This window comes from Osmerus eperlanus, chromosome 1 (assembly GCF_963692335.1).
Source record: "Osmerus eperlanus chromosome 1, fOsmEpe2.1, whole genome shotgun sequence".
NCBI lineage: Eukaryota > Metazoa > Chordata > Actinopteri > Osmeriformes > Osmeridae > Osmerus > Osmerus eperlanus.
The window spans coordinates 19,514,738-19,541,385 of NC_085018.1; the positions used below are offsets into that span (position 1 = coordinate 19,514,738).

Below are 26,648 nucleotides of genomic sequence, written 5' to 3' on the forward strand. Positions count from 1 at the left end.
ACAACCTCAGACAGAGATGCAGGGTAAGGTTTGTGGACTAAAACGCTTGATATACTTCTGTATAATTTGTAGACATCTGAAATGCACAATTTCCTGAAATGAAGAGTGACAGTCTGACTCTGTCTCGTTGTCAGTTCATCAAAAACGTAGATTCTAGAGCAGAGAATCAAAGTTAAAAAAATGGCATTGTCCAATAACTTCTGCATACACAAACACAACACATACACACAGGCTCTAGATGGAACCATCTCCTGACATACCAGACAACTCACCACACACTGAGGATAGGACAGGATGTGTGTGTGAGTGGGATTTAATTGTTTTTGATTAAACGTAAAGTCATTCTACAGTATGTAATGTGACTCAATAATATTAGCATGTTTTCTGATTAATTCATCATTATAAACTGTCTGAGTGTGTGTGTGTGTGTGTGTGTGTGTGTGTGTGTGTGTGTGTGTGTGTGTGTGTGTGTGTGTGTGTGGGTGTGTGTGTGTGTGTGGTGTGTATGTGAGTTAAAGAGAGAAATTTCAGCACCCTCATTATCCCCTCCTTCCTCCACCCTATTTCCAGAGCCTCTTCTTTGGGGATAAACTGCCCTAATAAAATGGTATTTAAAAATAGGTTAATTGCATTGCAGCTCTCTTTCTCTTTGTGATTGTTACAGAGAATAAATTAAAGTTAGTGAGACCGGTCCTGCATGGTTGGTTAGATGGCTATCTGGCGCTCTCTGGTGGAAATATTAAATAACAACAGCATGTTGATGTGAAACCAACCAGAATAGGATATGCCTCTCCTGGGGGGTATTCCAGAAAGCAAGTTATGCAACATACCCGGGTAAGTTAACCCACCAGCTGAATCACAATGTTGCAGCAACCTACTGGCAATGTTGCTACAACGCTGGGTGTCAGCTGGAGGGGTTAACTTACCCGGGTATGTCACATGACCTGCTTTCTGGAATACCCCCCAGTACCATGCCTAAACCTGAGGTGAACTTCCTTTGAACTGATCTCTGCTCAACGTGAACATGAAACCTCAGCATGCACGTCAGAAACACCAACACTAAAGAAACACTCGGGGAGCGGTTGGTGGATTTTGGTAAAACATTTTATATCCAAAGCAAAAGCAGAAGGCCAGTTTCCCATGCATGGTGGTGTGAGTGTCCCAGTCCCCCTGCAGTGGCATGTTGGGGTCAGAGGGAAGGGGGAGAGGGGGAGGGAGAGAGGGGGGGAGAGAGAGGGGGAGAGAGAAAGGGAGAGAGGGAGAGAGGTGGAGAGGGAGAGGGAGAGGGAGAGGGAGAGGGAGAGGGAGAGGGAGAGGGAGAGAGGAAGAGAGATGGAGAGGGAGGGGGGTCACAGAGGGGACTACACCTCCCAGGTCTGCAGACAAAGTCTTTGGAGTGTCGGCTTGACATCAACAACAACAAGAACAACAACAAGAACAACAACAACAGAGTTGATTGGAGCTGGGAGAAGGCACAACTCTGGCAGGCAGGGGCAGAGAGACAGGAAGGTCAGTCTGATGCTATGGCAACAGGCGCCATTATCTCAGAGTTCATCAAAAGGCAGCTGTCTGTCTCCATAGTTACCCCAGTGGGGGCAGAGGGGGGTGGGCCCCATGAGAGACAAGAATGCTGTGGTGGAGTTGGCACGGCTATGGGGTCATGGGTATCCACAAAAAAGCACAAAACTCAATCAAATCAAAGAATCACCAGTTAACTTAGTTTGGCTCCAAATTGTAAGGTTAAAAAAGAGAATAAAATACAAGCCAATCAATATAAAAATGACATCATACATGTACATGTTTTTTTTTTTTTTTCATTTCTTAAAAGTCTGGTGTAATCTAAACGATTCTTTACACAAAAAAGAGTAAATAAGCTATGTAATATTATGGCTCCCCACTAGTCACATTCTGTTCAGCCAGTGGCTTAAATACTTTCATATCTAAATGGCTCTGAGAGGAAAACTAATTTTTGGAATAAAATGAAATAATAATGAATAAAAAGTACAAGTACAAATAAAATACAATGAAGTGGCTTAGTGGCATAAAACATAAGAAATAAAACTTATTTCATAAATTCTTTTCATGTACAAAGTCATCAAAATAATATAGGTTCCAGTGCTTTGGGAGATAAAAAAAAAAAAACTACAATAAAGAATAAAAACAAATAACTTCTTTAAAACATAATCATCAGTTTTTCTTTCCTTTTTTCTGTACTGATCATAAGCTATATCAAATCAAAGGGGAGTCTCAGTCCTCTAACCAACTCTGGGTTTGGTCTTGGTTGGACACTAACACAGGCTCCAACACCTGACTCTAACAGTCCACACCACCATGTCCAGCACTACCCTGACTACCTCCTGACCTCTTGACCTTCCTGGGTATGGGACTTGTGATGAACCAGTCGTAAGCTTGGCTAAGGAAGTTAGTGGTGTCTGGTGGGAGTGGACTTCAGCGAGGGCATGTGTTCCCTCTCCACCTGATTGGGTGGTCACCTGGTCTGTCCAGGAAGTCGAACCCAGAGTGGGCGATGCCCCGACGCCTCGCTTAAAGTGTTGATTTGAACACAGCCTCAAGGCACACTGCTGTGTGTGTATTTGTGTGTACGTGTGTATGTGCGTGCGTGCTGTGTGAGTGCTGTGCTTTACAGTGAAGACTATGGCACTACAGTATTACCTGAGCATGTGCTCTGGGCCTGCCCTTCTCCTCCTTCTGGAGCTCCAGCCGTGGACGCCAGAGGGAGGGTTCTGGGTCGACCCTTGCTTCTCTGAAGTACCTCGACATGCTAATCACATGGTTCGAACACAGCTTTGTCCTCCATGTTGTTGAGTGTCAGTACCCTGAAGGTCAGAGTTGAAAGGTGGGGTGTCAGAAGCCTCCTTCTGGACAACCTAGTGGAGGGGAAGGAGGGTGGCAGTGCCTCACATAGTATCATTTCCCTTCAAATAACAGGAGCACTTCCATGTTAGAGTGAGAAGGAAGTCTGTCTGTGGGAGTGTGTGTGGGCGCGTGTGTGCATAGATTGTGTATAAATCATTCTAGTTCTATTAGGATATTTACATTGGAGGGCTACCAATACTCCATTCTCAGACAAAGATTAGATGCCTCTTGCAGAGTCTTTGTGTTGGTATTGGTGAATCTGGGCCCATTATTTGTGTCAACTGTATGTGTGTGTGTGTCTGTGTCAAGAGTCAGCATTCATGTATGTGCTTGGTGAACGGCTAATTCCACAATTCTGCCTTTCCGAGTGCTTTCAGTGTATGAGTGGGTAGGTAGTTGACTAGAGCATAAAAGCCTATCACAGTATATCAGTGGCCCTTCATGAATGTCACAGGTGTGTGTTTCGTCGGTCTGCGTGCGTGTTTGTGTGTGTGTGTGTGCGCATGTGTCTAAAAAGTGTTTGTGTGTTTCTTCTACAGTACAAATGTCTGCATCCCCATGTGTGAGCGGTTTCAATGTGTGAGTGTGAGTGTGTGTGTGTGTGTGTACGCACATGAGTGTGTGTGTATTCTTCTACAATATATCTGTATCCTCTATGCTGAAGCTGGACCTGCGGCTTGAGTCGACAGAGGCTTCAGGGGACATGGCAGAGAGCAGCGGGTCTCCACCCAAAGGAGACAGGGGCTCATCCATCAGGAAGCCCAAGTCACCTCTCCTTCCCTGGGCATCCAACCCGCCCAGGTCCCCTAGCCCCGACAGACCATCTGGGTAGCCAGGAATCCCATCACACAAGTCCAGCGACTGGGCAAAGTCAAAGGGCTGAGAGCTGCCCACAGCTGGGTACTGGAGGGGGGGCTGGGGCTGGAGGTGAGGGGGGAGTGGTGGCAGCTGCCTGGGCTGAGGCTGGCCCTGGCCGTGAGGTTGACCCTGCTGGTGAAGGTGGGCCTGGGGGTGGAGGTGATGCTGGGCCTGGTGCTGCTGGCCCTGGTGCTGGGCCTGGTGCTGGTGCTGGACTTGGGCCTGGTGGTTAGGGTGCTGGTGCTTCTCCTCAGGGCTGGTCTCCTGCTTGACATAGGGCCCCAGCACGTCGGCCGAGTTCAGCCCAGAGGGTGAGGAGCTGGGGAGGCCATGCAGACGAGCCTGCATCTCCAACTCCTACAAGGGAAAGGAGGTGGAAAGACATGTATTAATACAACCGTTGCTTGTATCAATGTGTGCGTCTATGTCTGTGTCTGTGTCTGTGTCTGTGTGTGTGTCTGTGTGTGTGTGTGTGTGTGTGTGTGTGTTTGTGTTTGTGTTATCAAAGCCACCTGGATGCGCAGCCACAGCTGTTTGTTGGCCATCTCCATGCGTTTAAAGTTGTTCTCCACCTCTCTGGTCCTCTGTGCGTCCTTCTGCATGCGCTTGATGTACTCCACAGACGCCCTCAGGATGGTGCCCTTGTTCCAGCGCACGTCCCTGCACACGCAGCACACGGGAGGGCAGTTTAGATATGTGACAACCTTGTCCACAGTACTCCTCTCTCTCTCTCTCTCTCTCTCTCTCTCTCTCTCTCTCTCTCTCTCTCTCTCTCTCTCACACACACACACACAGCATGGTGACTTACAGGTCGTTGGTTTTGGGGATCATGGTCCCCAGCTCCTTGATGCGGTCGTTGATGTTGAACCTTCTCCGTCTCTCAACTGAACCAAACAGAGACAGGAACACAGGGATAGGAGTTGTAATGGGTGATCTCTGCAACAGCAGTCAACACCCCCCCCCCCCCACAGTCAAATATAGTATAAGGGAAATCTGAGGTCCATTCCTGTTATTGCTGCCTCAAGTGTCTATAATAAACACATCCTGGTCTAGAGCAAGGCACACGGTCACAGGCAATTAGATGTTAGTGCAAGAACAGCACAAAGTAACAGGTTAACGATTTACCCACCAGTCACACTGTCAGCTAAATGAACATGGAACCTATATGTATGTGTGTATGTGTGTGTGTGTGTGTGTGTGTACTTTGAAGGGAGCACTAATAAAAGTGAAGGATGAGTAAAAATGCTAACTCAGATTACGCATCTGAAGGAAAAGAGGGAGGACCGAGGAAAGGGAGAACGTGTGAGAGAGTTCATACTCAGGTTGTGGTTGTCTTTCTTTTGTCTCTCCTTGGCCATCGCACGGGCTTCTGTATCTTGACAAAAACAAAAGGCAATCAACCAACACTGTCTGTCTGACCCTGGATACCCACATTACAGCAGTGGCCTGCAGGAAGTAGGTACAGCAGGATGTAGGATGTAGGTACAGCAGGATGTAGGATGTAGGTACAGCAGGATGTAGGATTTACAGCAGGGCAGTAAGTTATAATTTCAGATAGAAAATTGTTTTTTGCTACATATAATTCACATTTATTAGGATGTAGTATTCGGCTTTGGATAACATCCCTATTAGGAGTCATGACAGACCTACCATTGGTCACACATACCACGTACAATGGTCCTTTCATGTACTAGCTGACTCTTTTTTATGTAAATGTGTTCTTTTCAAAATGACAGCAAATGAAACACAAAAGTTTAGTAAGAAAAGTTGTAAATTTGTTGCTATGTTTCTACCAAAGACTGGTACATTGACTGGTACAAGACTGATTGGTCACATTATGTTTCTGCCTGTTTGATTGGCCTCTGAGGCTGTGAGTGCGGCTGTGATTGGTCCTACCTGACATCTCTCGTTTGATGGCCAGACTGGGAGGGCAGGAGTTGCTGGTCATGGCGATGGCTGGACCTGTCATGCCTGGTCCTGAATACACATCTAGATGACTGCTGGAGAGAGGGAGCTGGAGAGAACACACACACACAATCAGTTACTTTATCTAAGTAAGTATCATTAACTCAAACTCTTAATATCCCATTAGAAACTCTATTGATTAACTCAGTACCACAAAGAGCTCTATCTTCAAGATTCAGATCTAGTTATTACATCAAAGCTAGGCTTCCAAGGATTGTAAGGTTAAGCAGGGGTTGTACATACATGCTTATGCTTCAGATTAATGTTAAGCACTCCTAAATGACCAGCAGGTTCCTCCCCACCCCAGCTATACGTACTACCACGTTTTGGGGCTTTTAATTGGGTGCTTATGGAATGATTACACCAATACAGTCTTTGTGACCAACTAGTTTGTTTAATATAACATAACCACTTACAGAGACAAGTGGTTCCCCTATATCTCCTACATGCCTGTTTTGAAAATGGACAGAGATACCTCCTTCTGTCTAACTCTTTCTCTACAAGAGGACTGCAGAACGTCAAGGTTTCAAAGTGGTTGAAGGTTTATAGGATGAACCAGGTAGCTGTGTCTCCAGAGGGTTTATATAGGGTCATCCTGTGTTGACTAAAGCGTAAGACTGGGTAGGGTGCTTCATAAACACAAACTGCATCTTTAGAGAGCAGCTGTAAAGACTAGATAGCAATAGATTACAAGTCAAACAACACCCTTAAACGACAGCGCATGCACACAAAACCACCAATCATTTACTATCAGTCATTTTGCTTATCACCCTCTTTATGGGTGTATTCTAGCCCTATCGCTGATCCTATCTCCAACTACTGGATGTTGGGACAGCAGTTTCCATGTCTTTGTCAAAATGTTGTGTAATGGCTGTGGAACCTAGTTGAAACGTAGCAGTCACTATGAAAGGGATCTGGTTCAGGATCGCTACAGGTTGAGTTTGGAGAGGGTTTGTGTAGAAGGTCCATGTATCTTATGAGTTTGAATACAGTTCAGTCTCTTTGAGATCCCTAATGAGGCTTGACTGATAGCAATCTCAAACAGATAGCTTATCTCCCAGACTACTGAGGAGTAGATATACACATACTCCTGAATGAGCCACTTCTGACATTTCTACCATGGCTGGAAATGTTGATATAACAACCGGTTTGCTCAGTCCCAGGTCACGTAAGAACCAGTGCTAGCCATGCTCCCCCAGCCTCATCTGTCCTCTCCCCATGCACCCCTCTCAACACTGCTCTTTTCCTCAAACCTCTGCTTTACTCTACACACTCTCCTCAAAAGAGGTTCTGCAGAGAAGTGCTCTGAGATCCAACGGTATGTCGACGTGGGAGAGATTGACTCACTAAAACCTTTCATCAATATCTCCAGCGCACATCTGCACACTCTGCACACTCTGCAAACGTGAATATGTTTGCAGAAAGCAAGCACGGCTGGATCCCATGTTTTGTAACCAGCTAACACACACAAACAAATACGCTCTATTCTCAAACTTTCAGCTGGAGTGTGCTATGCCTGGGATTCTCTGTGTGGTGGTCCCAGCTTTCCTTAAACTCTGAGATTCCAGAGATTCCAGGGAGTTTACTAGTTTAATCCACCTCAGGGATTAGTAGAGGAGATTCATTCATTAGAGGAAACTCACAGTTTCAAACCAAGGAGGGAATGTCACAGTGAAATACACAGGGGTAATGTTGAGAAAACCTCCCGAGAGTCTACAGAGACACACACACATCTCTTATACACACCCACACACACACACACATATCTCTTATACACACAGAGGGTGAGAGACATGCAGTTTTGAGAGGACAGTTTGAAAGGTTACAATGGAGTTTAAAAACATCAAAATGTCTCTAAAAATTGAACTCATCACATCCTGGCTTACGTCCTTGAAGGATGATCAATAGCTGTATCTAATTCATCATTGTGATTCACAAACAATCAATCCGTCTGGTCTACTGAGTGAGCCAATCAACAATACACTCAAACAAGCCTTTTCAATTCCACAGTGCCAGTCTCTCTCTTCAACACACACACACACACACACGCTGGAGGAGGGCCAGAGAGGGCAGATAGAACAGAGGTTGGTGGCGACCTTCACTCTGGCATGCTATGTAATGTCTCTCTAATGGTTGAGCGTGCCTCTGGCTGGACATTTGCCCACACGGATCCAGCTGTAGAGCTCTGCTCTGCCACCAAAGCCACGCTCCCCTATCACACTGCTCCCGCTCCAGGTTCATCCCATAATCAGGGACCCGAGGTTGGGAGTTAGAGCTGAGCTGACCTACCGTGCCCCAGCTCCCGCTTCAACCCCAGCCCTAACTCAAGCTCCAACTTCAGCCTCAGCCCCAGCCCCAGCAGCCTAACCCCCAGCCCCAGCCTCAGCCCTGCCCCCCACAGCCTAACACCCAGCCCCAGCCCCAGCCTAACTCCCAGCCTCAGCCCCAGCCTAACTCCCAGCCTCAGCCCCAGCCTAACTCCCAGCCTCAGCCCCAGCCTAACTCCCAGCCTCAGCCCAGCCTAACGCCCAGCCTCAGCCCCAGCCTAACTCCCAGCTACAGCCCCAGCCTAACTCCCAGTCCCAGCCCCAGCAGCCTAACCTCCAGCTCCTAGGTTGTCATCTTACCAGCTGTATCTGCTCTCCATCAATCACTTCCACAATGGCATATGTCTTGTTCATTTCCTTCATCCTTCCTTCTTTCAGTAGGCCTGTGTTCTCTCACACACACACTCTCTCTCTCTCTCTCTCTCTCTCTCACTCCAGTCCTCATAAGAGACTAACCTCTGCAGTACCAGTCCGGTCTCTCTTCTACCTATTCCCAGTGAACTTTCCCCTAACTGGACTTTCAGCCTGTTTTCCCCTCTCACAAATTCCCCTCCTCCCCCCTCCCCCCTCTCCTCCTTCCCTCCTCCTCCTCCTCCTCCTCCTCCTGCTTTCCTCTGAAAGCCTTGTAAACAAGTTGAACTCTAACTGGCAGTGGTTTAATTGTTAATTTAGAAGCTACTCCTTTAAACACAAAGGACTGTAGTTCTTCTCTAAGATGGATACCCAGACCAGAGGCTTTTTCAGGGAAGGAATGTTCAATCTCTCCAGCGCTTCACGTCAATAATTTAAATCAATTAAACACTTAAAGTCCTTCAAGAGAACTGAAAGCTTCCCCTGGGCCAAAGGGTCCAGCAGGAGGCAGACAGACAGGCAGACAGGCAGACAGGCAGACAGGCAGACAGACAGGCAGACAGGCAGACAGGCAGACGAGGTAGAAGCTAGCCATTATAGATCAGCAGTTCATTCTATACACAGGAGCAAACATTCTGAGTCCGTCTCAGGGAAAGGCTCTGCCGTTTTGAAGCTGAAGGAATTTTATACAACAACAACAACAACAGCTGCAGGAGCAGCAGTGCTGGTTCGGATATTCACAAAGAGAGAATCTATAAAGATGGATTCAAATAAAGAAAACAAGGAGGGCCTTTCTGTCTCAGAGTCCAGTCAGAGCCTCAGTACTGATGACTCGACATAATCACCCCAATGACTCACACAGAGAGAGCACAGAGGGACCAAAATACACCACTGGGGGCCAGACGGAGCGAGAGAGGACCAGACAGAGGGAGAGAGGAGAAGAGAGGGTTAGAGAGGAGAGGTAGAGAGACGTAAAGAGGATAATAGAGTGGTAGAGAGCAAGATGACAAGGGCATTGAGAGAGAAAAGGAGGACAGGGGAGGGAAAGGAAGGAAGGCAGGAAGGAAGGAAGGAAGGAAGGAAGGCAGGCAGGAAGGAAGGAAGGAAGGAAGGAAGGAAGGAAGGAAGGAAGGCTGCTGATACGAGTAGGATTGAGCAGTTATTAAGAGCATCAATAGTCATCAGACAGGAAGACGTAGAGAGTGAGAATGGAGGGCTGATGAAGAGATGAGACAAAACTGTGAGATATCTGTCCTACTTATATATATATATATATATAAATGCAGTCCATTTACTTACTGTGTTGGGCATCTGAACAGGGTCGATATATGCTTGTATGTCATCATAACTGGACTGCATGCTGATGATGTCATCAATGACCTCGTCCATCTGCTTCAAAAGCAAGAAGTCCAAACGTTATTCACAACCCTAGGGACGTTTGTTAATAACATGAGCAGCTTAGGGAAGGTTTCCATGTCCGGGTACACAAGAGACACCAACAGACCAACACGGAGCAGCTAGTAACTCATTTCAACCCGCACATCTCATCAAGGCGTTCGCTGGAGGAGGTGCAACCCATTAGTCTTTTTATTTACTTGACAGCTGATGCAATCACTCCAATCCCACAGTGTTCAACCACCACTCTACTCGAGAGGTGAAGTTAGTATCGAGTCAACATCTGAAGTGTTTGTCTATTTTGCTTCTGTTGCAGTTTAGCTGTGTGGGGGGAGGGGGGAGGGGGCAGAGATGGCCAAAGTCTGGGAGGTTCAAAGGGCCCTGGGTGGTGTGCCGTCCCCCTGTCACTTGTTAAGCTGTAATTATGGCTGCAAGGCCATAATAGAGCATTTAAACTGCAATGACAATCAGAGTCGGTTAGCTGAAGTTAGGCTGCACAGTGATTTTTACTTCACACATATTCACATAAAATACACACACACACACGCACTGGCACACACCATGTATGCATGCACACTCACTCACACACACACACACACACACACACACACACACACACACAAAGGAGCAGGCAGATATAAGAATGCAGCGTACACACTCCAACATGCAGCGTACACACTCCAAAATGCATAAACAAACAGTAGAAGTGTCAAATAAACCTTGGTCTTTTATACCAGGGGCAATCTAATCATTATGACATCTTCATAAAGTGTGGAGAGAAGGTAATCATCCGTCTCTATTACTTTATACAAGAGGCCAATCAAGCCATATCTCCACCCCCCACCCCCCGGCCCACACACACATGCACCTCCACATTTTGAGGACGTCAAAAATGCGGTGTGTATATTTCAGGTCAAACAGTACAGTTGTTTACAGTGCAACACGTCACCAGATTATCACAGCTTTCTCTGGCTTTCATAATTGTCTAGACATAAGCTTTAGCACAAACGGGTGTTTGCGTGTTTGTATTGTGAATGTGTGTGTGAGCATACCTCATTTTCATGGCTGGAGCCAATGTTGAGCAGGGCCATGGGGCTGTTTGGGGCGCTGTTCCCTGTGATGAGCTGCTCGGTGCGCATCCGGGGGGAGTGGAGGGGAGGGGGGGCGGAGGCCGAGCCCCCCGGTGGGGCCAGAGAGGGGGGAGGGGAGGGCTGCACCACCCCTGTTACTGCATGAACCGTCTGGTCAGAGAGGAGAGACAGAACCACTGAAGACAGGAGGAGGTGGACAGACAGATTGACGGACAGACAGAAGGGCGGGCACCATACCTGTTTGGTGGCGAAAGTGGTGGAGAGGTACTCCTTCACCTGCTGTCTTTGGGACTGGCGGATGTGGTAGTCTGTGGGATTCTCCAGATGAGTCTGCACCTGCACACACACACACACACACACACACACACACACACACCCACCAGGGGTTAAGATCACCCGGGTCATCGCTGCACACAGCGCAGCATCAATGGCTAGCGCTCCACATGAACTCGGAAATATGGACATTTCACCAAGGACCATCAACTGGACATGACCACTGTGTAACAGATCAGTCGGGTTTGGACAGTACCACACATGGAGAGTAACAGGTCATGGTATGTTCCTGGTGAAGTCTACTGGTTAGACTGTACTACACTGAGCAAAGCTTGGCCTCATTCTTTCACATCAAAGGCTAAAGATCAGCCGAGCAGATTCCTGCCTCCTGCTCCAAGAACCCCCCCGCCCCCCCCCCCCCCTCCTACAGTTTCATAATCGAACACTCAGCTTATGTAAAATCCAATAGTTAGCTTTTCATGCCAAACAAGTATTTCGGTTTGTTGTCCTCTCCAAGGCGCTGGACAGGTTTGTACAGGCCCCTATGTGATTGGTTGGTGCAGTTTGTAAGTGTGTGTTTTTGTTTACAGTTGAAGGCATGAAGCCAGGGCTCATTTGGAGAGACTAGAGGCTGAGAGAGACAGGACCTGTCCACTTTACACTGAGACATCAACAGAGACACACACTCACAAGACGGATGGGAGTGAGCGCTGACAACTTCATGCCAAAACCGTTTTTATAAAGACTTCTGTAAATCCCTCCTACCCACTGCACATACATGTATATCGTGTATATGCATGTATATGCCTATACAGCAACATACCCATAGACACACCATTACTTCTAGATAAGAACTCTGACAACTCTGAAAGTCGGCAAAAATGTCATCTGCCCCTGTTTGCAGATCACATTGTCTCTGTACAATATCTTCCCCCTGCCTGCCTGTGATGCATATCTAATTTACACACACACACACACACACACACACACACACACACACACACACACACACACACACACATACAGTACACACACATGTATACATACACACAACACCTCCATCCTCCTGCCTCCCCTCACCCCCCTCATCCCCCCAGGGTTCCCTACCTGCTTGCTGCTCCACCGCATTTTCTCTTTATCTTTACCTCTCTGTCTCTCTCTGTCTCTCTCTGTCTCTATCTTTCCTTCTCTCTGCGGGGCTAGGTGCTGTCGGCTGTGCTGGACTGTGTGGTTTCTCTCCAGTGCTCAGCGGGCAGTCAGAAGCCCTGCTCCTGCGTCTGACCACCTCCAGTGCCCACAGGAGAGAGGCTCACCGAGGCAGCCTCCCCTCTCTGCAACACGTGAGTGGATTACTACAAGTCCCAATGCCCCCACCCCTCCCAGCCCCTTCCTTCCACTCCACACCACTTATACTCTCCCTCGATCTTCTCCCCCTGACTCCACTTTCTCTCCGTTCTCTCTCACTCCCTCCCATCGCTCTCTTGCTGTCTGCACACTTTGACCCCTCCCTTTTTCTCTCCCTTTCTCGGCCTTGCTCTCTCGGCCTCGCTCTCTCGGCCTCGCTCTCTCTCTCCTAATTCAGAGCTCGGTGAACGTCTGATGACTTTGAATTGAATCTGACCTCGAGGTCCACGTGCCCCATGAGGGTCTCCTGCCCTGCCTGGGGGACGACATGAGACGCTCTCCTCAACACCACTGACAGTTCCCCACAGCAGGACTCTGATCAGGCCTAGGCTGTAACTTCACTGTGGTGGTCCCAGCCTGGGTCAGTTAATCTCAGGGTGTGTGTGTGTGTGAGTGTGTGTGCGTGTGTGTGTGACGAGCTGTTATAGAGATCAAACTGGCTAAACTCCCTTTTAAGTTTTTCTGCCCAAATCCTTTGGCCCTCCCCCCCCCCCCCAAAAAAAACACAAAAAAACCTGCCTCCGGCCCTTTGATTATGAAACGATGACGCACACACGCACAGACGCACACACGCACAGACGCACACACGCACAGACGCACACACGCACACACGCACAGACGCACGCACACCCTAACACCAGACACGCACACCCTAACACCACACACGCACACCCTAACACCAGACACGCACACACGCACACCCTAACACCACACACGCACACCCTAACACCAGACACGCACACACGCACACCCTAACACCACACACGCACAGACGCACACCCTAACACCACACACGCACAGACGCACACCCTAACACCACACACGCACAGACGCACACACGCACACCCTAACACCACACACGCACCGACGCACACCCTAACACCACACACGCACAGACGCACACACGCACACCCTAACACCACACACGCACAGACGCACACGCTAACACCACACACGCACAGACGCACACATGCACACCCTAACACCACACACGCACAGACGCACACACGCACACCCTAACACCACACACGCACCGACGCACACCCTAACACCACACACAGACCGACGCACACCCTAACACCACACACGCACAGACGCACACCCTAACCGCACAGATGCACACACGCGCCGACGCACACCCTAACACCACACACGCACAGACGCACACCCTAACACCACACACGCACAGATGCACACACGCACCGACGCACACCCTAACACCACACACGCACAGACGCACACCCTAACACCACACACGCACAGATGCACACACGCACACCCTAACACCACACACGCACACCCTAACACCACACACGCACAGATGCACACACGCACAGCCTAACACCACACACGCACACCCTAACACCACACATGCACAGACGCACACCCTAACACCACACACGCACAGATGCACACACGCACACCCTAACACCACACACGCACACCCTAACACCACACACCCACAGATGCACACACGCACACCCTAACACCACACACGCACACCCTAACACCACACACGCACAGACGCACACACCCTAACACCACACACGCACACCCTAACACCACACACGCACAGACGCACACCCTAACACCACACACGCACAGATGCACACACGCACCGACGCACACCCTAACACCACACACGCACAGACGCACACCCTAACACCACACACGCACAGATGCACACACGCACACCCTAACACCACACACGCACACCCTAACACCACACACGCACAGATGCACACACGCACACCCTAACACCACACACGCACACCCTAACACCACACATGCACAGACGCACACCCTAACACCACACACGCACAGATGCACACACGCACACCCTAACACCACACACGCACACCCTAACACCACACACCCACAGATGCACACACGCACACCCTAACACCACACACGCACACCCTAACACCACACATGCACAGACGCACACCCTAACACCACACACGCACAGATGCACACACGCACACCCTAACACCACACACGCACACCCTAACACCACACACCCACAGATGCACACACGCACACCCTAACACCACACACGCACACCCTAACACCACACACGCACAGACGCACACACCCTAACACCATACACACACAGTCTCACCTTGAGCACCTCCACTGGCACCTGCATGCTCTGGTAGTGTTGGGGGGCACTGATGGCGGGGGAGGGGGCCGGGGGGCCGGGCATGCGCTGGTGCATGTACTGCAGCGCTGCATTCTGCTGCTGCTGCTGCAGCTGGCGCTCTCGCTGCTCCTCCTGCTGCAGCTGGTCACGCATCAGCTGGACACACACACACATACACATCAACACACACACATCAACACAGACACATCAACACACACACACTCAGCCTTACGGCACTATGCACTACTAACAGTATATGTTAAGGAAAGCCAACCCACACTAAACAACACTATTTCTGGTGCAGTTTTGTTCTGTACAGGTTTATAAAGTTCCATAAAGTAGTGTTTTCAGGTCAGCTAAAATTTGAGTCCCAGCGCTTACAGATCTGCAACCTTGGGATTGTAGATGTACCATTAAAAAAATTCTGAGGGTTTATCAATGGTTACAAACGGTAAAATCTTTTTTGTTTGTCCTTTACAAAGAATCCCAGTGTTGTTTGGGTATTGTTGCCGTGGCGTAACAGCAGGCGGCCATCTTACATACCTGCAGCCGTATGCCGATGCGGGAGGCCATGGCTGGGGGGCGCGGGGGGAGGGGGGGGCGAGACGACGCTGACGCACCGCAGTCCAGCCCGAGAGAGTGAAGAAGCTGTGGGGGGGGGGGGGGGGAGAGAGAGAGGGAACAAGAGGTGTAAAGACGTGAGGGATAAATCACTGTAAAGATCTGTGCCCCGTTGCTGCTCCCTGGCTGCTGTGGAGGACAATGTGATTCCTGTCTGCTTCCCGACCCCAGGGATGTGTCTGAGCTGTGGTGTACATCATACAGTCATATGATATCAGCTCTCTATATCAACTGTTTAATGAACAACATGACCCACAGTGTTTTCTATATCAGACTCAAACAATGGCATGCATTCACGCCACTCATCTTTCTGTATGTGTGTAGCCCAGGTCTGTTTGCCCGGGGCGTTCCCATGGTCAGACCCGAGACAAACCCAGACACGCACGCAAACAGAACACTTTTCAATAAACATTGTATTACTCACAATCTGATTTGTTTATAAATAAATATGTGTCATGAAAATAGTGCCTGTAAGGAGTCACTAAGATTAGCCAGCCTGATATAAACTTCACACCACTATATTTAGGCAGCCACAGGCCCCAGGCTTGTTACAGAACAGCTCAAAGTTCTGGTTAGAGCAGCATAGGTCAGACCCTCAATAATGAGCCTTTCTGGAAGGAAATGACAACAAAAGACAGCAGCAGGCAGATCTATGTGTCTGTGTTGCTTGAATACCAGACTGTCAGTCAAGGGTAAGGTGGTGTAGGACAAGGGGGGGGGGGGGGGGGGGTGCTGCATGGGCCCTGCCCCTCCCCACCCAGAAGGGTTGGGACAAGGAGCATTACCATGGTAACAATTTGGGAAGTCATGTGGTAGTCATGTGGCTCTGTTGTTCTGGGGTGATCATGTGAGCAGACTATCAGAGGGGAACACCCTGAACACCCCACACCACCTAACCACCCCTGCCCCCCCACACACACACACACACATGCCCAGCCTTCATCTACCACACGTAAACCCCTACACAATCCTGGGGAGTCCCAGAGACCAGAGTTCCCCTTTCTACAGTGACTCGGGTGGCGCTTCTCATCTGTTCCCCTCTTGCATGACTCAGCTTTTATTCCACATGACTGGAGCCCATAGCTTCAGCACCCCTCCTGCCCCTCCACTGCTGGTCCTGCTGAGGACGAGGGCTAGTGGGGCTGCTGCGATGAGGACACACCTGAGTCACAATCAGGATCCTGATAGCCAATCCCAAGCTCTGCTAGCTGTCATCAGCTACACACTCTGCCTTTGGGGTGGTGAGGTAGGGAGAGAGAAACAGAGTGAGAGAAAGAGAGACAGAGACAGAGAGAGGGAAACAGAAATAGAAAGAGAAAGAGAGAGACAGAAAGACAGAGAGGGGGAGAGAGAGAGAGAGAGAGAGAGAGAGAGAGAGAGAGAGAGAGAGAGAGAGAGAGAGAGAGAGAGAGAGAGAGAGAGAGAGAATAGCTCATTGTGTGTGAGGTACAATAAGAAGGGCAGCTCCTATTGAGAAGGACTGAGGCCGCCTGTTGTCCACCGTGTACATTTCAGCACCCGAGGGGGCACACACTGGGCACACACTGGGCACACACTACCCGCTTTGTGCCCACTGGCTGGCCCGCATACAAACACACACTCACACAGATACAGACACATACTCAAAAGACTTACACAATACGATATATACACACACACAAACACTCAAAGGATTCGTCTCAACAGTTCAAGGCAAAGCTGATTCTAAGGCACTAAACAGAAGCAGAACCTCAACCCTAAAAACTAATGACAAACCCCTCAAACTACCCACAGTCAAGTCACCGTGGCAACACACTGGCAGGTCGCTATCACAAATCACTGTCAAGTAGCCATTACTACACACTGTCCAGTTGCTATCACCATACCCTATCAGGTCACCATCACTGTATACTTTCTAGTGACTATCACAACACGATCAAGTCTAATCACTTTTATTACACAGTATTAAGTCCCATGCTGAAGTAGGTCCGGAAGCTCATTTGTTTGCGTTTTAGAAGTACTTCTGACTCCTCACTCACACACACACACACACACCACACACACACACACACACCACACAGACACACACACCACACACATACGGAATGCTGTTAAAGTGTATTTATAGATCTCGACGAATGGGGTGATTACATCTCCAAATTCAATCGGCCAGGACAGGAATGCCACCCAGAAAGAAGAGTCTCTGTGTGTGCTGGAACTGCTGCACCGCCTAGCTTAGCAAGCTAACATACTAAAACCTGTGGGAGCCTGAGATTAGCATCCGGATACTTAGAGCACGCAAGCTCCCAGAAGCTTGTTGCGGCCTCCTAACATCTAGACTAGAGGATAGCTTAGCACAGTGCTGTCATGGAATCCTCCTACACAACAGCACATCTACTGACCCCCTGGCTACTGAACCACAACACTACAACTACTTTATTCAGTTGTTATTAGTCAAACATGTCTGTCTTTCTTTGGGCTCGGAGTGAGCAAATGCGTTGTGTGTAAATCAGTGCCTGCTTCTTTAGGGTGCATGGAGACATTACAGAATCCCATCAAAACCTGAACTGCTAAGATGTTATGGCATGACTGTATGGTTCAGGAAAATTATACTGTAGGAACTATGTGTATGTTCACTTCTGGATAAACACACACACACACATATACATATGCATATACATACATACACACACAAACACACACACACAAACACTTCCAGATATCATATGGTGACACACTGCTACCAGGCAGGGTGTTATCCCACATGGCCCATCCAGTTGCCTGGCATCCACTGGGTCGCAGTGCCATCTGTGACGCAGTGGGGGCACAGTGGCGCCATTGTGTGGCCAGCACTGTGATGTCACACAGCCTCAACATCAAAGCCTGTCAGGGAGTGGGCAGGACCTTATGGAGGAGGGCTTGGGTCAATAATGAATTGGGCTGCAGATTAGCTACACACACATACACACACACACACACAATGCACATAGAGTTACAGTAGGAAATGTATACACATTAATAGGCGTACAGATACATACTTTAATCAAACATACACACACAGACACACACACCCTGACATGATGTGCACACACAGGGGCAGTATGAGGCCAGTGTTCAGGACCAGGGTGTTAATTTGTGAGACAATATTTATAGACACTGCAGTGCCATTCCAGGCAGGCCCATTTAACAGTCAACCTAGAGCAGCTAAATACAGGACATGAACACATACACCTTCATTCGCACGCACGCACGCTCACACACACATACAAGCACACCCACACACACACACTGTATGGCGGGTAGCCCAGGTCATGTTTACAGGACTGTGGGTAGTGTGAGCCAACCAATCAAAAGGCAGCGGTCTATTTCCATGCTAGGGCCCGAGCAAGGTTGCAGAGGGGAATGTCAGCAAACACACCGACAGCAACACGGATCAACAACAGACAACACACCCACATACAGGACGCACTGGTACCATTCAAAGGGCACTGTGATTGGAAATCCACCTAGTAGCTATCAATCAGTGTCGATCAGAGCTGGGCCAGTGTGAGGGGGCATGAGAGACCATTGAGAGGAGAGCCTCGTACAGAAATGAAGAGAGCAATCAGACACACCTCTTCCGCAGTGATACGTCTGCTTGCCTGGTCTAAGACTAAAATAACCCCCCTCACTCTCTGTTCCCCTTTTCAGGAACACCCTGTTCCCCTGGGCCCTGTGTGTATGGGTGTGTGTGTGTGTGTGTGTGTGCCAAGGCCATGTATATCATCCCATGTAGCACATCTCTGTTAATGTGTTTAGCCTACAATCATACAAGTCCAAAACAGAGAGGTCAGTTTTGTCAGCTAACAACCTTATTTCTACAACCTATCTACTGCAGCATGGCCCGCTTGGGTAAATGGACTTGAGCACCTCCTTGACTAACTGATGTCTTGTCATTTCTTCTACTGGCCAACATCTCTGCTCCGCTAGGGTCTGCAGGGAAACTCCACAAACACAGTGTGTCTGGGCCAGACATGTCCTTCCGAAGTCTGACATGTCCGAAACAGGAAACAGGTGAACGATTTCCTGTGCGTTGATTTGCCAGGAAAATACCCAAAACACAAAAGCACACTTACCTGCTTGTGGGGAAAGAGTAAAAAGAGATGTAGTGTGCGCTCCTCCTGCTGTTCTCTACATCTCTGGTCGACGACAATCTACAGTGAGAGAGGGAGGAGCACAGAAGAGGAGGGAAGGTGTTATTACAGCCTGTAATCAGCACGGAAATACACAACAGCAACAACATTAGATGCTTTACAGGAAGTAGAACCACCTCTTAATAGGATATTGCTGTGATCGTGATGTTCTGTCGGTAGTGCAACAAGCTGTAGCAATGCTGCAGTTGGCACAGTACATTAGGTGTTAGTAGTGGTGTACTGTTCCTGGCGGTAGGTAATGTTGTGGGTCCTGCAAGGACAACAGGCACACACCCTCTATGACATATATAGAGATTGCATTCCACTGGAGACATCATCACCATGAAATCAAGATCAATCTCAAGGACTTCTCCTAACTCCAATATCTATCCCATCTCAAAAACATTAGTTTGATCAGAACTGGAGTTATCAGAACTCTCAAAATAGCCCTTCAGAACATCCCTCCGCTGGTCCATGGGTCATGCTGCTTACAGGGTGCATCTCCCATCAGTGGCCTCCTCGTGGGTAGGATGGAGGAAACAAGAATCTGGAGCAAATAGGTTCCTACCGGTTCAAAGCTCCTCCAAAGAGAGGAAAATAATGGAATGGACTCCACTAGACTATTTGGATGAACTCTCTTAACTGTGTGCCATCAGCATCAGACAGGATTCCCATCAGCCTAGCTATACCAGACCATAACAGAATACTGAAACTGAGACACAATGGACTCAGCAACATTACCACAAGCCCTCTCTTCCTCTTTGATTGCTTGCACAACTGTCAGTGAGGTCAGGACAGAAGTGAAGGAACTTCCTCTTCCTGGCAGAGGAAGAAAACACGCTGAGAGAATCAGGACGTAAAAGCGCGGAAACATCACAATGCTAAACCTCTTGTTTACTTCAGATTTGATGTCATTTGTAAATAATCAAGAACAACCAGAAACTGAGTTTGCAAATTCCTACATTCAGATGAGTCTCAGAGGTGGCCTTTTCTTGACACTTCATCAAGTTCCTGACGACAACACATATTTACACGCACGCAAGACTATTTTACTGGACATACAATAGAGCAACAAAGACTCGTTTCTACAAACTACAATGTGGTTGCCATGAGCAGGGATGCATACTAGCAACAATGTTACTGAGGTAAGAAACACATATCTGTCTGACTAGGACACAGCATGTCACTATTAGGAACAGTCTCTCCTGCCAGTGACAACGAGCGTTAGCAAGTGGCCCATTGTAAAGAAGCACAGAATGTGAGTGTGAATGAAAAGTCAGTCTACTCACCAACCCTGTACACAAAGCCTGCATTCAAACAACACCTAGTGTATCCGTGTCAAATCATACCGAATGCCTTGTTCATGGGCCCTGTGGACAGCATGTACACAGGACCTTGATGAAGCGCACTGTAGAGATGCAGCTATGTTCTGTGTGAGCCAAGGGTGGGGAGAGAGATCCATACCTGGAAATCCAAAGTCCTGACCAGGGAGTGGGACCTGTAAGGCCAGGAGTCAACCCTCACACCGACTCAGTGTATCCAAGATAGTTCAGGCACCCCCATGTGGTTTGTATACATCAGACGCACACACACCATCTCTCTCACTCTCTCTCTCTCTCTCTCTCTCTCTCTCTCTCTCTCTCTCTCACACAGAGCTAGCTTAGCCATAGACTTTTACAATCGGTGTCTCTGCTCGTGACACCACTCCTCTCCACTCAGAGCAAGTCACAGGGACAGTCTTAGTCACGATTCCTTCCTCCCTAAACTACAACATCACTTCCTAGTCCCTCCTCCTCCTCCTCCTCCGCCTCCACTTCCCATAAATTGGCGTGAGTGTAAAAGTCTGGAGGAGGAACAAGGGGGATTCAGTGTCTCAGCAGCAAACACACACCCACACACACACCCACACACACACCCACACACACACCCACGCACACACGGGAACCCCCAAAACAAATGTGTAACTGTGCCCTGTTGAATCTGTATCGTTTCCCAGAGGAATGTATGTGTATGGTGAATGGGTTGTTATTATTTGCGTTCTCTAACACACACACACACTCACACCCACACACACTAGACTCTGACATGAACACTTAACACGATATCCCACAAAGAGAGGTTACAGGATTGTGTGGGCAACTGAGTCAGAGTGGTCAAAACAACGTGAGTCAGGGCCTGTTGATAGTCATCACCTATCGTGACTGGGTATCAGAACATAGCTAGATCCTATCCTGTCTCTATAACAGTGTGTTTCTCAAACTGTGACTGGCAGAGCCATCAGAGATAACAGGTTGTCTTCCCATCATTCACAGTCAGGGCCATTACCACTACAATGATGACAGTAGGGAAACTACATCATTATCTGAGCCTTTCCTATAAAAACCACAGAACTGGCCACAACTACTGATTCAAAGGGGACGTCAAGCTTAGACAGGAGCAGTGCATTGTGGGAATTGTGGGAATTTCTGGATTACATAAACACATTCATTCTAGTCACTCTGTGGGTAATAGAATCAAGAGAAAGACAGCAGATGTCAGGTGTGACCTCTGCCCCCCCCCCCCCGCCACCCTACACACACCTATTTCCAGGTGAGGTTCTCTCTCCAGGTAACATCCCCTGCATCTGTTAGAGAGTGTGTTTAGCTCCATCTGGTGGTGCTCCACTGTTTCTTGGGATTAACAGAATCCTGCCTCCCCTCAAACTTGACAGTGTCACCTAGTCCTAGCCTAGGGCTCGGTCCTAGCCTAGAGCTCGGTTCTAGCCTAGGCGGAGCCATTAACATCACGACACAGCCCTATCCCCTCTCCCTCAGACCTGTGAACATAGACACAGCCCTATCCCCTCTCCCTCAGACCTGTGAACATAGACACAGCCCTATCCCCTCTCCCTCAGACCTGTGAACATAGACACAGCCCTATCCCCTCTCCCTCAGACCTGTGAACATAGACACAGCCCTATCCCCTCTCCCTCAGACCTGTGAACATAGACACAGCCCTATCCCCTCTCCCTCAGACCTGTGAACATAGACACAGCCCTATCCCCTCTCCCTCAGACCTGTGAACATAGACACAGCCCTATCCCCTCTCCCTCAGACCTGTGAACATAGACACAGCCCTATCCCGTCTCCCTCAGACCTGTGAACATAGACACAGCCCTATCCCCTCTCCCTCAGATCTGTGAACATAGACACAGCCCTATCCCCTCTCCCTCAGACCTGTGAAGGCTCTCGGACAGGGGGAACCATGACAACACTGCTGATGGAAGCTAAACAAAGCACAATCTCTGGCTCTGCTGTATGAGTCCCACTCTATGATGATAAAAGTCCTCTTTCTCTTCGACTGGACAGTGTCTTTTACAGAAAGTGTGAGATTTGGTATAAGGGATGGCTGCAAACACACTCTCTCCCCCCCATACACACGGGTCATGTGATCAACCAGCCGAAAACAAACACACATCTCAGTGTCTCTCAACTTCACCATCAGAAGGAGACATATTCAATAGTGCTCTCTATATTGGAGGACTTGATTGGAGACAGATTCATCTTTCTTTCCAGCCATTCTAGGCCGACTGACAGGAGAACACACACCAGTTTCTTTGAGATCTTAACAAGTGTTTATTATGAATCTCAAGTTTTATTCTGTGAATATACTCTCACATTGTGGGTGGTTCTTATTGGACTGTCCAATATTTGCTGAAGGTTTTTGTCAGAAAATCAAACTCAAAGGCTCATGGGAAAAGTTGTCCATTCATGAAGGTTGGCATAGGGAAAGAAATAGGCTTCTTTATGTTTAGATAGAAGGAAAAGATGCCACCTGTCAGAGGTATTCAGGAGCAACTTCCTATGGTTACCAAAATAATTAGAGCAACATTTTATTTTTACTTATTTACTCCCTCTTTCTCTCTCACATTTTGTCTCTCCAAATCCCAGGGTGTTTTGTGTCTAGAATATTGATTGGTCAGTGAGTTTGACAGTATGGCCTTTGACTAATCAATCAGACTGCCTCCGGGTGAGAAACACACACCCACACAATGTGAGTGTGCATGAGAAAAATAGAAAGGGAGAGAGAGGTCAGCTGGTGTTACATTTGTTTTCTGAGAGCTTGTTTACCACATGAGCTAAGGGTCGGCACACCTGCTGGTCTAGGGGCTCTCATATCCCTGGCTGTTTCTTTCTAGCATCCCTCATTCTTCTCACAACTCTCCAATCCAAAACCTGAGTTTACCTAAAACTCTATATTTCTGTATTCTTCCATATTTCCTTTCTCTCTCCCTTTTCTCTATTCTCCTTCCTTTCGGCACGCATACTCATTGATACGCTGGGAACCAGGGTTTTCACAGTCACCAATGTTGACACTCAGGCCTTGTTTGCAACAGAGCCCTCCAAGGCAGCTCCAACAGCCCTGGTAGACACTGCTGTGTATGTACTGTGTTATTCCTGTCCAGGGGCGGGATTGAGCCACGCTGCCAGTTCATTGGCTGATAAAGCTGTTTTCCTGCAGCTATTAGCCAATCTTCTGAATGCTGTGTAGGAGAGGAACTCACTAACCATGAAAGCCTTGTGCTCCTGACAATGGCTTGTGGGGAGACTGGACAAATACTCTCTCTCTCTCTCTCTCTCTCTCTCTCTCTCTCTCTCTCTCTCTCTCTCTCTCTCTCTCTCTCTCTCTCTCTCTCTCTCTCTCTCTCTCTCTCTCTCTCTCTCTCTCTCTCTCTCTCTCTCTCTCTCTCTCTCTCTCTCTCTCTCTCTCTCTCTCTCTCTCTCTCTCTCTCTCTCTCTCTCTCTCTCTCTCTCTCTCTCTCTCTCTCTCTCTCTCTCCCTCTCTCACACACACGCACATGTACACATCAGCCCTTGTGTGCTTCCTTTCTAAACTCCAACTGTGGTTACACACATATTACATGAAGAGTTCAGACCAAGGGACAGTCAGCCAACCCTAGAAATTATGTTGCTTGTATGCCAGAAGCGTCTGTGGGCTTGTGGGAGGACCCCAGTGACCGTGTCCTCCCTGGGCTTGGTGGACAGGTGGAACTGAGACAGATGAGCAGACAAGATAACCCAAACCAGTAGAAGTGTACTTCCTCTTCATACAGGGGTGGTGATGGGAGAAACACTGATGCTAAGTTCCTGAGAGGCTCAGAAAGGAAGGAGAGCAGAAGAAAGAGAAGGGGACAGGGGAGGGGGGAGGGAGGGAGGGAGGGAGGGAGGGAGGGAGGGAGGGAGGGAGGGAGGGAGGGAGGGAGGGAGGGAGGGAGGGAGGAGAAGAAGAAGATGGGAGGAGGAGATGGAATGTGTGGAGCCTAGAGTGAAGAAGATGTTACTATGTACAATATCAGATGAATGAATGAATGCACTTCACAGTCTGGGTTTGTGTTGTGCACGAGGAGCTTCATGTACCTGTGTTCTATCTGTACACAAGGTGTCTTTGTGTGCATATGTGCATGAATTGCAGACAGTCAAGTTGTGTATGTGTGTGTGTGTGTGTGTGTGTGTGTGTGTGTTTGTGTGTGTTTGAAAGTGTGTTTTTTAACCAGCCACACAGCATTTCTGTTAGCATGCGTGAGAGTTGGTATGCAGGGTGAGTTGGAATGACAGGCGTTTGGGAGATGGGCCTGGAGATTAGGAACATTGGAGCGCTTAGGGCACTCACACACACACACACTCTCACTCACTCTCGTTGACGTCATGCATAGAATGCCACCCTTTTAACAGCAAATTCCACCTCCCTCTCACTCTCATTCACTCAGGACTGAGGGGACTGGTAGGGTGCTGCTCACGGTGGAGTATGACTGCTGACCATGGTGCAGACCTGGCTGTCTCACACAGGGAGACAGAAGAAGAGATGGGGGGGACATGGGGGGGGGGGGGAACACATTGGAGAGGTTGAGATATTTAGGGACGTTAACTAGTCAGTATAGAGTGGGCGGTAATACACTGAGTAGAACCTGTGTGTGTGTGTCTGTGTGTGTGTGTCTGTGTGTGTACGTGTGGGTGTGTGTGTGTGTGTGTGTGCCATGTCTCAGGACGCTATGACATTACAGTGGAACAGGAATGTGGCTAGTCAATACAGAAGGTACAGCGTACAGTATCAAGCTCTTTCCTTTGGCCAAATATGGAAGGAGTCTTACAATAAACTAATACAATGGAATGCTGTGCACACGGAAATATGCATCAACATATATAAACAGACAAACACACACACACACACACACACACACACACACACACACACACACACACACACACACTGCACTGAACAAAGAACAATTAGGCAAAGATAAGCATAGTATAGTTCCATTGTAAGCGCCAGTGGCTGTGACTAACTGGCTGTTAAAGAGCAGGAAGAGATTATTATATCTTATGAAATCATCAACGAAGCATAGCTGTATCATATACACCAGTTTTAAAATGGCTGTGGTTTTAAGCATTACTAATCCAGCTAGATAAGAGCTCTGCTGAGACAGCTCAGAGTCGAGGGTGCAGAGAACTGCTGTCTGCTGTACAGGAAAGGTCTGATTTAAGAGCTAATCAACTGTGCTAAACAGATATCAAGCTGTGCTTTAAGTATGGTCTCTCTCTCTCTCTCTCACCTCTTCCCTCCCCCCATCTCCCAGACACACACACACACACAATTGATTTGCTATTCAATGTCTTTATTGAGCTACACTTGTCAATGGTCAGGACATTATTGTAGATACAAATTGACTAGCCTGGATAAATAATGGTTGTAGGAAATGACAGTGAAAAGCTGAAGGTTTATCCGTTTATTTAGTAGTACCAAGTGGTAATTGTTTAGCTAACTCTTTAAACTTGGCCCTCCTGGGACTGTTGAGGTGGTTGAAAGAACAGACAAATGAATAGAAGGAGAGCTAGATGGGTGGAAGAACAGATGAGTAGAAGATTGGACGAGTGGATGGGCAGAAGAAAAGAGCAGTGCAGTGGACCATCTCCACCGACTTGAAATGAAGAAGTGGAACCCTAGAGGCGGGGCCTAGATGAGGAAGTAGGGTCACACATCCAGCACATGTCTCAAACACCCGCCCACTCTCCCACCTGATGGCATCATGTGTCTTGTTGTCACCAATCTCATGTCTGTCAATCCCCTGGGGTTTTCAAACAGAAATCGCAAATCTGTGAAAACACCTCACTTTCATATGCAGAGGAACATGTTGGCATTGCCAAGCTCTAAAGGG

At 48.4% G+C, this 26,648-nt stretch overlaps 1 protein-coding gene and 1 non-coding gene across 5 annotated transcripts in view; both read right to left on the minus strand.

The window, feature by feature from the left end:
• Positions 1–1,086: 1,086 nt before the first annotated feature.
• The window catches only part of tfeb (transcription factor EB), a 30,104-nt gene continuing 4,542 nt past the window's right edge, over positions 1,087–26,648 (minus strand). For 2 of the 4 annotated variants that reach the window (XM_062468386.1, XM_062468379.1), the window contains 11 exons: positions 19,400–19,477; positions 15,228–15,332; positions 14,664–14,840; positions 11,102–11,200; positions 10,826–11,014; positions 9,678–9,770; positions 5,632–5,749; positions 5,054–5,104; positions 4,544–4,619; positions 4,248–4,395; positions 1,087–4,092 (listed from right to left, as the gene is read on the minus strand). In XM_062468386.1, coding sequence (XP_062324370.1) covers positions 3,511–4,092; positions 4,248–4,395; positions 4,544–4,619; positions 5,054–5,104; positions 5,632–5,749; positions 9,678–9,770; positions 10,826–11,014; positions 11,102–11,200; positions 14,664–14,840; positions 15,228–15,257 — 1,563 coding nt within the window. In that variant the 5' untranslated portion in view covers positions 15,258–15,332; positions 19,400–19,477 and the 3' untranslated portion in view covers positions 1,087–3,510. Of the gene's footprint in view, positions 4,093–4,247; positions 4,396–4,543; positions 4,620–5,053; positions 5,105–5,631; positions 5,750–9,677; positions 9,771–10,825; positions 11,015–11,101; positions 11,201–12,244; positions 12,281–14,663; positions 14,841–15,227; positions 15,333–19,399; positions 19,478–20,920; positions 21,163–26,648 lie in introns of those variants that run through there. The other 2 variants (XM_062468396.1, XM_062468405.1) reach the window with 2 other exon arrangements.
• Positions 1,564–1,673, minus strand: LOC134031216 (small nucleolar RNA SNORA5). Its single transcript, XR_009931849.1, has one exon. It is a non-coding gene; the product is annotated as a small nucleolar RNA SNORA5 (small nucleolar RNA).